The sequence below is a fragment of the Henckelia pumila genome, chromosome 3 (assembly GCF_033568475.1).
Source record: "Henckelia pumila isolate YLH828 chromosome 3, ASM3356847v2, whole genome shotgun sequence".
Taxonomy (NCBI): domain Eukaryota; kingdom Viridiplantae; phylum Streptophyta; class Magnoliopsida; order Lamiales; family Gesneriaceae; genus Henckelia; species Henckelia pumila.
Window position 1 is genome coordinate 190,275,141 of NC_133122.1, and position 11,070 is coordinate 190,286,210.

General features: G+C 38.1%; 2 protein-coding genes across 3 annotated transcripts; one reads left to right on the top strand and one right to left on the bottom strand.

The window, feature by feature from the left end:
• The first annotated feature begins 210 nt into the window (after positions 1-210).
• LOC140886117 (F-box protein At1g47056-like) lies at positions 211-2,230 on the top strand. The gene has a single exon (XM_073292622.1). The coding sequence runs from the start codon at positions 337-339 to the stop codon at positions 1,957-1,959; it is 1,623 nt and encodes a 540-aa protein (XP_073148723.1). The 5' UTR covers positions 211-336; the 3' UTR covers positions 1,960-2,230.
• A 146-nt stretch (positions 2,231-2,376) lies between these two features.
• On the bottom strand, positions 2,377-10,034 carry LOC140886116 (phosphatidylinositol 3,4,5-trisphosphate 3-phosphatase and protein-tyrosine-phosphatase PTEN2A-like). Of its 2 annotated transcripts, none has more exons than XM_073292619.1 (13): positions 9,857-10,034; positions 8,797-9,178; positions 7,955-8,056; positions 7,820-7,876; positions 7,085-7,150; positions 6,631-6,807; positions 6,449-6,535; positions 6,297-6,361; positions 6,148-6,224; positions 4,205-4,251; positions 3,909-4,039; positions 3,447-3,516; positions 2,377-3,269 (listed from the first exon to the last, which is right to left on the bottom strand). In XM_073292619.1, the coding sequence occupies exons 2-13, from the start codon at positions 9,175-9,177 to the stop codon at positions 2,766-2,768; spliced, it is 1,764 nt and encodes a 587-aa protein (XP_073148720.1). In that variant the 5' UTR covers position 9,178; positions 9,857-10,034; the 3' UTR covers positions 2,377-2,765. The 2 variants fall into 2 exon arrangements, with proteins under 2 accessions (XP_073148720.1, XP_073148721.1); XM_073292620.1 differs by lacking the exon at positions 9,857-10,034 and adding an exon at positions 9,385-9,475.
• Positions 10,035-11,070: the final 1,036 nt, after the last annotated feature.

Consider the following 11,070-nt stretch of genomic DNA (forward strand, 5'->3'; position numbering starts at 1 on the left):
TTTCGAATTAACACATCCGAAAAACCACACTAGACAAACTTTTTACGACAAAATCAACCGATAAATTATTAACAAGATAATCGAAATCAAAAAATACTAATTTTCAAGTATAAGAAGAAGGGTGGGTCTTTGCATTGGTTTTATGGTTAGCGATGTGATAAATATAAACCCGTTAATCACTTCAATGATTCGGCCGTGGCCCTTTTGACGGGTCAGCTAATGGTCGTATAAAAATAAATACCTATCCTCCCAAAATCAAACCAAAATCAAAATCAAAATCTGGATCTCATATCAAACCAATACCATCGGCGGCGCGTGTAATTTCCTTCCCGAGGTATGGGGCAGACCACTTCCGCCCCAGCCAATTCTTCGACCCATTGCCGTCATCCCAATCTTACCCCTCTCGAGCTTCGGCCCACCATCTCTGATCCCCCGCCGTTGGGGGGTGGTGTTTTGGTAAATCAACAACAGGACTACACCGGAGAGATCCCCGACGAATGCTTAGCTTTAATCTTCCAGTCTTTGGGCGCCGGTGACAGGAAGCACTGTTCCCTCGTCTGCCGTCGCTGGTTAGCCGTTGAAGGCCAGAACCGCCACCGTCTTTCCCTTAACGCTTCCAACGAGGTTGCCAACCACCTCCCCGCGATATTCGACCGGTTCGACTCCGTCACTAAACTCGCCCTCCGGTGCGACCGCAAATCGGTCAGCATAAACGACGATGCGTTGACCTTGATCTCCCTGCGATGCCGTAACCTCGTCCGCCTCAAGCTACGCGGCTGCCGCGAAATCTGCGATCAGGGTATGTTGGCCTTAGCTCAAAACTGCAAATCTTTGCGTAAATTCTCCTGTGGGTCGTGTATGTTTGGAGCTAAAGGGATGAATGCTTTGTTGGATTACTGTTCTTCGTTGGAGGAACTTTCTGTTAAGCGTTTACGGGGAATTAATGATGGGTTTACGGCAGAGCCTATTGGGCCTGGGATTGCTGCTTCATCGCTGAAATCAATTACTCTTAAGGAGCTTTATAATGGGCAGTGTTTTGGGCCCTTGATTATTGGGTCGAAAAATTTGAAAACTTTGAAGATTTTGAGGTGCTTGGGTGATTGGGACAGGTTATTGGAGAATATAACTGGGAGAAAAAATTGTTTAACTGAGATTCATTTGGAGAGGCTGCAGGTGAGTGATGTGGGACTGATGGCAATTACTAAGTGCCCCGAATTAGAGATCTTGCACTTGGTGAAGGCTCCTGATTGCTCAAATTTTGGGATTTCAGCCATTGCCGAGGCTTGTAAGCTCTTGAGGAAACTCCATATTGACGGGTGGAGGACCAACAGAATTGGCGACGAAGGGTTGATTTCGATTGCAAAGCATAGTGTAAATCTTGTGGAACTTGTTCTTATTGGGGTGAACCCAACTTCTGTGAGCTTGATGACTATGGCATTAAATTGTCAAAAATTGGAAAGATTGGCTCTTTGTGGGAGTGAAACCATTGGTGATCCTGAGATTTCTTGTATTGCAGCAAAATGTATGGCATTGAAGAAGCTTTGTATAAAGGGTTGTCGTATTACAGATTCAGGAATTGAGGCTTTTGCGTTGGGGTGTCCCAATCTGGTGAAAATCAAAGTTAAGAAGTGCAAGGGTGTAACAAGTGAGGTTGCAGATTGGCTGAGGGCGAGGAGGGTATCTTTAGCTGTGAATTTAGATGCTGATGAGATTGAACCTGAGGTGATAGATGCAAGTACGAGTGATGGAGGGGCACAAGATGAAGGTGTTGAGTTTCCTCCTATGATTAATGGAGCAATGTCTAGTGGAATTGTAAATGTTGATGGTCCTTCAGCGAGTAATGGGGGTCGATCTTCGAACAAGTCAAGGTTTGGTCTTTTTGCGGCAAGGACATTTGTTGCTTGTGCTTTCCGGAGGTTATCAAATGGTGGTGGTGGTGGTTCAAATGATAGCTTGTGAATGAATTGAATGAGAGTCGTAATGTTAACTCTTGTTTGATCTTGAGTTGTCTGTGCTTAGACATGGTTTTGTCTCAACTTTGAGCTTGTACTTTTGTTGTGTTTTAGCGGTGTCCGATGTAAATATGCCACTAGTATTTGTTCGAACTGAGATCCTTTTCCTCTGGCACTGCGTCATCTGACTTCTGATTGTAACCTACTATGTCCATTCTTGGTGGCCAACCAATTGGCTCAGTGGTTGACTGAAGGGCTTTAATCCTGAGTACGAGTAATACCGAATTTACGCCATATAAAAATGATTAGTATGATGCCGTCTTCGTACTTGCTTTGCTATGCTTTTGTTTCGTTTCCGCCTTCCCAGATTTGCAGATCATATTTCCTCTTCTTAATTGTCACAAGTATTCCGTTCATGCATACATGCATATATGCGCGTGTGCTGAACTCATGTTCCTCCGGCCTTATCTCACGGGCTGGCCTGTGTAACCATGTCCTTGGTTGGTTAATTACTTTGTGTAATATAATCGTCATAGTTATATATGTGAATCCGAGATATATAATGTAGATTTCTCATCTTGCACGGACTAATTTACGGATAAGACAGGCTCCAAAAGTAATGAATGCATTGTGCTTTTTTAAATCCTCCTTTTGCTTCATCGAGCGAATCACAAAATACATGAAAACCACAATTAACAAACACGGAAGCTACAGCCGACAAATGGATCATAACAACCAAATATTATGTTTTACACTCTAATGGACGAATCCTAATGGCCCAGTCTGTTCCAGAAGTCATCACTAAGCGTCATATCAATCACTTTCATCATCTTCATCTCCAAAACTGAAAACTGAAGCATCTGCTGCGATAGCCTTTAAATCAGTGGACTCCACGTTTGCGTTGGAGGAAGCTCTTTGAATACCTTCCAGTTTCATTTCATGGGATGTGTCGAAATGGGAACTAGGTGCGTTACTACCTAGCGAAAGCTGTTCAGTCTGATGTGATATGCTCGAAATTTGTTCACTAGAGGATGTGCCAGATTTGGGAAGTGAGGCAGTTCCTGGCCCAATTTTGCTTCTTGAATTGGCAGGCTCCTCCGTATCACTGTCAGAAAACACGTCGTCTTCGTTTTGTTTTCTGGAGGCATTGCTTTGATCTGGATTAGCTTTATGTTCACTGCTTGAAGGAGCGCCTATCATTGTTGCATTGGCAGAATTGGTATCACTATCACGATCAGATTTATCCTTCGATGGGACTGTCCCATCATAATCTATCATCACAATTTCAAGTTGAAATCCTGGGGAGGGCAATTTTCTCTGCAGAAAGTAAGCTAAATCAGCAACAGATATAGAACCTTACTTCTTGTGGGGGATTGCCTCTGAAATATCTGGGTAAGCCATTAATCAGAGCTAAACCACTAGATTTCTTTATATATGAGATGGTGTTGATGCAGGACGTCAAGAAAAAAGTGCACGATAACAGAAGGAACTTACCTTGTCAAAGCCATCGAGATCAGAACCTTCTAAAGTCTCTCTATTTTCCATCATTGTCGTGTTCAACCAGCTGAGAAGAAAGTACATTTCATGAAATACACAATGTAGTTATATTGCTAATGCAACTTAAGAGGATAAAAATGTAAGTTCAAAAGAATGTGTTGACTACGCTGTTTATGGTTTAATGGTAAAATTGGTTCTATTGCACCAACACAAAACAACAAAGTAGGTTAAAGATGATGATGAGTTTAGTCAATGCTGCTTGACTGATTTGTGCCTGACAACGCATGCGACCAAGTATTCCTTCTTGACAAATCTCACGTTTAGATGAGCATTGTTGAGTAGAAATTAGATATTTTCTATTTCGTTGGCGAAAATCAAGATTTTTCTTTCTAATTCTGAGATATACTTCAGTGAGATGAACTTATTATCAAACAGAACTTGGAAGGACAATTCACCGACCAATAGAAATCTCCTTGGCGATCATTGAAATGAATTTTGAAGTCCCCCAGCAATTCTGTCAGTCCAGGTTCTCCTGGTAGGGCGAATATTACAATACCCTTTTTTTGTGAACGAATCCAAAAATCTTCTGGCTACAAAAATTCAATGAAGTTGAGTTTATTTGAACCCCATCCTAGGGCGGAAATCCTAAACTATTCTTCAATAAAGAGAAAACAGTCGATCGCCGTTTGATTTACGAAAAAAGTTTATACCTATCTCAATTATAAATACTTGGAGTAGAGGTTAGATAAATTTACCATAAGATCCTTGGTTTTTGGATGTTTTTTTGTTGAGAACAGCACACCTGCAGAAAAATTGTTGGAACTCATCATAGGACTAAAAAAGATGAAAACACGTGTCAGCAATGTAAAAATAGTGAGGCTTCAATGCTGAAACTAGAAAGTTAATCACAGGGAGAATAAACTAATATAAGTTTTCACATCAGGGGACATCCTTTAATTCTTGAAAAGAAGTGCCAGAAGCCGATAATTTATGAGCTAAATCCTGTAGGGAGACTCTCACTCTCAAACACAAACTCTCACATGATGTGAATTTCCGCAAGCGAATCCTTCAGAACTTCAGGTGGCCTAAGTTATCTTTGTTGGTATTCATCTTAACCAGAAAGGAAATCAACTGAATTTGAATGCTGAATCAAAAACCATACACAAAATTTACAAATTAATCAGGAATTTCCTTCTTTAATGTAAGTCAATTTAATAGTCCAATCAGTTGATTGATTGGCACAATGTCTCGAGTTTTTCAATTGTAATCACTGGACATTTCAATGTCCAAAATTTGCAACTCCATTATACTAGAGACTTACCCTGATTTGAATATGTTAAGAGGAAGAGCACCAGAGGCAAGCTCCAGTCATAGAACAGCTAAGGCAACTACTGGAAACCCCAAAAGCCCAAGATAGAAGCCCCATTTACAAGGTTCACAACCAAGGCCCAAGTCAGGGACAAATAGTTGGTTATGCTGCACATGCATGGGCAAAATATGTAAAAGAGGTGGCGTAATATTTCATGCTACCTACAAGGGCACTACCCCCATGATAGATCTAAGAGTGATCGTTCATCGATACATGCCGGGTCCACTAAAAATTAGTGGACCACATATATATTGATAAATGTCAACCGTTAGATATATGTCAAGGCAATGTCCTTACAGGTAGCATCTAACTAGTCGTGGCAGCGGTGTAGCGCAAGGGAGGAAAAATATCATCACATTGAGTGATAGCAAGGCTAGGGGAAAAGGTGGAGTGTGAATTCTCCTCGTCAATTTTCTATAAGCCTCCGTTATTACTTGAATTTCTGGATATTCAGCAAACTTCAATACAAATTGCATTGCTCTTTTCATCTGTAAAGTGTGTGGTCGAGTGTTGAATTATTTCCATCGATTGAGTGTTTATATTTTAGTGGTTTTATCAATTGGTCCACTCGGCCGGATCCATACCTGAGGAAAGACATGACTACCAACACAATTAGAGCTGTCAAAATGGGAGAAAGCCCAGTGAGAGGCATATCTATAATTTTCAGAGTTTTTGAAGAGGACGAAAAGGGTTTTAAGCTTTTACAGGCCCGCTTGGATGGGAATTGAAGAAGTACGGCAACCTCAGTACCCAATTTACAAGGTTTACAATAGAAGTGATAGATAGAAAGGGTGACAGGGGTGTAGTGTGAGGGAGAAAAATATTGTTATATTAAGTGATACCTTGGCTTGGAAGAAATGTGGAAGAGTGTGAATTATCCTTCATCATTTTTCTTAGAATCGTAATTGTTGCTCTAATTTCTGATATTCAGCAGAGTTCAATACATATTGCATTTCTATTTTTATTTGCGAATTGTGTTGAGGATTGAATTATTATCATTTTTTCTTGTGATTTGAGGGTCTATTTAAGTGGTTGTATCAAAATAATATCTAAATGATCTAGGATGATTCAAAATGGTTTATGCTTATTTAAAATGGCTTACAAGATGCAAATGTCGAAGACTGTCAAAATAGGGTTAGAAAACATTGCATGCAATCAAAAAACGACCAAAAAAGTGAACAGATTGAAGCTCTTTTTGGGCAATAAAGATGACAACTCAAATTTCATCAGCCAGAAAAAGGTACTCTGAATAATAATAATAGTACATAAATGTGACCAGAACTCTAAAATGTCGTGAAAAGAAAGTATAAAAAACTTAAAAGGACCTACCAGTATGATTACAAATTGTAATTGAAGGCCTAACCCAATATGGACAATTGTGAAGTCGAAATCCTCTTAGCATGCACCTGCATAATGGGATTTTAGTATCTTGTAAAGAATAACAAGATACAGCTTGGAAATGAATAATCAGAAATTACCTACGTCCAGGAGGAGTTTCACCATTGAAGTGTGACACAATTTGCTCAAAATATTTTACGTACCTCTAAATACAGTACAAAAAAACATTTAGCCACTATATGTTGTATGGGTCTGTACAAGAATCAATATCACATGGAAATATTTGACTAACAATCTGACTTGGAAGAATAAGACCCTTCCCATCAACACATCTTTTCTGATTGTAGTAATCAATACACTCCTTGGCAGTAGGGAAAAACTGCAGTTATAATGGAAGGTAAAACAAATCAATAACGAAAATCTGTTCTATGGAATAAATTCCCGCATTTTATGATGTCCTAAGACAAATCTCACCTTTAAAAATAGAAGAAGGCTACATATCATCAATCCTGTCCTAGCTTTCCCAGCTTTACAGTGAACTACAACCACATTTAAAATGTCCTCCTTCAGCCAAGAGTAAGCACTTTCACAAAACAATTTTATAAGCTGAATAGGGGGACAATTGTGGTCATCAAATGGGAAAGATGCAACCTGAAAGGAAATAACATTTACATTCAGCGGAGTTTCAGTTCTATTTTTTGATTTTCTGAACAGAGCATACTGAGTGGTGGATTAAAACTGAGGCCAAATTGACCACTCATTACATCTAGTTATGTGAGGCTTGATATACTTATTTTCCGGTGAAAAGTGAGCTGATAAAAGCTGAAACTCAAATATTCTGGGCCTTCTTTTCAGTACTGAACTAATAGACTTGCATACAATTCCATTTCAAGCTGCAAAATTTGATTTGTGTACCATACACATGTACCTTTCCCTCAAAAAGCGAAGCATCATACAACCTCTCAGAACAAAGATTGTACACTTTGTACTTTCCCTGCATAAATGAACTACTTAGATCAAACATTGGAATTATGTCAAAATGCCAAAAGCCAAAAAAAGAAGGAATCATCAAAACTTATATAAAAAGCATAAACACAAGTTTTTTTTTTTTTTAATGAAAGCATAAACACAAGTTACATGACTCAGCACCCAAATCTATACTAATTCAATTACACAATTACACAGTTACATCAGGCATACCAAAGTCTTAGTTGTAAACCGATATCCCAGTACTAACTATCAAGTGCTGCTGAGTGCTTGTGTAACTGGATGCTCGCTCAATGATAAGAGTTAAAAAGTATGATATTGTTCATGCTATCATTTGAACAAATTAAGATGAGAAAATGAAGTACTAAGATTGCTTGGTTTACTGTGATGCCTATTCTATGGTTCCATGATGATGTTAACTGCATAAATTATAACTATTATATTAACTCCTTTTAATTGCAAATAGTAACGCTTGACCTGTCTCATCACCCTTTTGAAAGGAAAGCAAAACAATCTGTTAGTTAATAGTTTAAGATTATATGCAGCAAACCCATTCCCCAAGGCAGTCCTATTACTATTATCACCCACCCCTTGATTTCCCATGGGGCTGATATGGGCACCCTTCCAAGATATCATTTTCGTTTGCTGTAAATATCAAATATAACAGCCAAAGTACCTTGTGATGAGTCTCAAAAAACTTGATGACTTCCTCCATGTGATTTCGATAGAATCCCTACAACACATTCCAAAAAGTACTCTCGTTAAACTGATTGAATTAAAATGTGTAATACAAGTGCTAAATGAGCCTCACCTCAAAATAACCAAATAAACCAGAACTCAGGTCACCGGCAGGGAAACCCATTGCGATTGTATTCTCAGTTATATAGGTCATATCTAAGTCAAATCCTCCCTCCTGAAAATAAGTAAAATGGAGATTCATAACACTAAACATTAAATGTATAAACTCACAGACACAGGGGAGAGGATTTTGAAGATTAAATCTCAGGAATAAGAACATTCGCAGAGGTGCAAATATATTTGGTTGAAATAGAGTAAAATTATGATAAACCATTATCCTTATAGATTAGTTAAATTTTCCATTATTTATACTGGTAATGGCTTTTAAATATTGAATCTCCAGGCAATCAAGCAATTAAGAATGAATTACAGATAAGAATAACTACATGAAAAATCAACAAATTCAAATGTACACCATCTCGTCCAATAAAGAGTTTGAAGTTACCGAGTCTATATTCTGCTTGGTATATAGTTTTCTGCGCAGAAATGGATCCCTGCTACCTTTAAATGCAAGGTCATGTTTTATAGATATCCTAATTTTAACATTCGAGTTGATAATTGCAAGTACATACCCATTTCTAAAGACAAATGCATACCTAGAATACTTTAATTTCAATAAGCATAGAAACTAGTAATATCTGATGCAAATTAAAACTAAGAAACTGAGAGCGAGTACAGCTACAAAAACAACTGAAGAAAGAAAAGGCGAGCTGGTGATGGGTTACAACAACAGAACCTAATAACAATAAAAATAAAAAATAAAAAAGAAAAGAAAAAGAAAAAGAAAAGATTCCTGGAGGTTATCTCTGACTTGAGTGGAAATCCAACAAATCAGATATATTAAAAGTTTGGTACCTGGTATCTTCGTTTATTTTGTGAGACAATGTGTCTTGCCTTTACTTGCACAGCCTTCACAGCATTTAAAGATGAATCAACTATTCCTTTTGTAAATGATCCAATAACACCTGATTGCGTATTCACTGGGTTACTATTTTCACTCTCATTTGATGAAGATGGTTTAGAAGGCATCTGCAAGCCAAGGCCACTGGTAAGCCGTGAAAGCGTTGACTTCCCAGCATTTACTGTCTGCAAGACTGGTGTCGATTGTGGAAGTTTAAGACTCTTGGCCCAAGAAGTTATGGCAGATGTGGACAACGAGTTGTGTGCTGAACTTTCTTTCTCAAATGCAACGGAAGGTGCAGGTCTAACGCCAAGATCTTTCTCAGCAGACTCCATTCTGATATTCAAGATAGAAAAAAGAAACATATGAACTTCAGGGCAGAAAATCATTGCTCTAATTCAGGTCAAAAAAAAATTCCATCGCAAGGGGCTTACGGAGTGATAAGTAATGCAGAAGTATGCCATCACGAGCAACAACAAACATAGATAAGAAAACCAATTGTAGAAGTATACATCATTAAACAAAAGCAATATTTTGCATACCCTATTCCTTTACCACTGGCGAAACATACACCCCTCGTTCAACAGTTTCATAACTTATGGCAGGTTGTTACTTTGATGTTAGAGGCACTGATAATTTTTCAAAACCACTGCGGCTACAAGTGCCTTTACTTCGTTCAACTAAACATTTAGCCTCAACTTTCTATTGCTTCATTTGTCCATGAGATTAAAAAAATATGAACAACCTCAAAAATTCACTAAATTGCAAAAAAGAACATCCATCAAATGCATTTAAAATAGCAAACAAGCATTTGAGTTGCAATTGATCCTCCATTTACATTCTTACAACCCCGAACGCAAACAGGAAAATCGCTGCATAACATCTCACATACAACAGGAAAAAAAAGAAAGAAAGAAAAGAACATAAACGAATTAAGAAATTCCTGTCGATATTCAGATTCTTGAAGTCAGCTAAATTTCGAATATTTTAATACACGGTTCACAGATCTCTAACCTCGACTGAAGATTGCGAAGCTGCGCTTAATATTTTCAAATTCACTGAAGAGTGAATGACAGTAAAGCGTGCTATGAAGAATCCATTAACAATGTAGACTGTGATTGGAGATGAATGTCAGCTCCTTGTGGGATGCGATCCTACTCGCCATCGTATTGGATTTTGTGCTGTTATTCGCCGCGGCAGATTTCAGGATTTGTTCGTACCAGATCTGAAGCCACTTTATAACGGTCAATGATAGACTAACGGGCCGATGCGGACCTTGCTATCTAGTGGGCTGGACCTCGGTTTATTTCCCGTACAGATCTTATCCAGCCCACTCATTTCAAGGGCCGTAATTGGTGACGTATTCAGCATTTCAAAATCAAGTCTGGTAAAAAATTAAATTTTTTTTTTAGGGTAAAGCTTGTAAATTTGTTAATCAAAAGTAAGGTATTTCATTACAAGATGTATCAACCAAACTAGAAAATTTCCCTGCCTCCCTCACATGGTGGGAAGGACAAGAAGTAACAAAAGAGGTTATTGAATGAGCAACAACATTTACCGTTCTCCGGACATGAGTAAGCTTGGTGGCTTGGTTAAGACCGAGAAATTTCCTAACTTTTGTGGCAATTAATCTTGTGTAGCTTAAATCCTCCTTCGAGCTAGTGATTGCTTGCACCGCCAAGAGAAAATCAGTAAAAACTTGGTGAATCTGTAATCCTTTGGAATGTGTTGTATGCATCCCTTGTCGAACCGCCTCTCAATGTAACAGAAGAGGTTTGGTTTATAATTTTCCCAAACTCTAGCACCAAATGTCTCTCAAATTATATGAATCTTCGTGAACATGAAAAACAAATACGAACTTTGATGTAGTCGCGCCCTCAATTTAATGAACAAAAGGATTCAAGTAGTTTCTCGATATTTGAAACAAGTAACTATTGTGATATTCACCCCCTAAACTATGAAGTTTAATAACAAATAAACACGAGATAAAAAATTGAATTCAAGAGAACCTTCAAAGAACTAGTCTTTGACGATCTATGATGAAAATCAATCGACAAACGCCTCAGTAAGAACTTTGATAAGTTTGATTTTGAAGAAAGTCAAAAGCTTCAATAAAATTTTAGAGATAATTTTTTATAGATGATAAAAATCATAAAATTCCAATAATCTGTGTAATTTTTTAGTAGTAGCGTTGTAGCACTAAATCTTCGGAAGTCTTAGCGTTGCGG

Bases quoted from the DNA above. Each gene is read 5' to 3' on its own strand.
- LOC140886116 (XM_073292619.1), bottom strand. From the start codon at position 9,177: ATGGAGTCTGCTGAGAAAGATCTTGGCGTTAGACCTGCACCTTCCGTT. The intron at 6,808-7,084 runs GTACATGTGTAT...ATTTCCTTTCAG, and splicing joins CTTCGCTTTTTGAGGGAAAG to GTTGCATCTTTCCCATTTGA. The intron at 3,270-3,446 runs GTAAGTTCCTTC...TACTTTCTGCAG, and splicing joins ATCTCGATGGCTTTGACAAG to AGAAAATTGCCCTCCCCAGG.
- LOC140886117 (XM_073292622.1), top strand. From the start codon at position 337: ATGGGGCAGACCACTTCCGCCCCAGCCAATTCTTCGACCCATTGCCGT.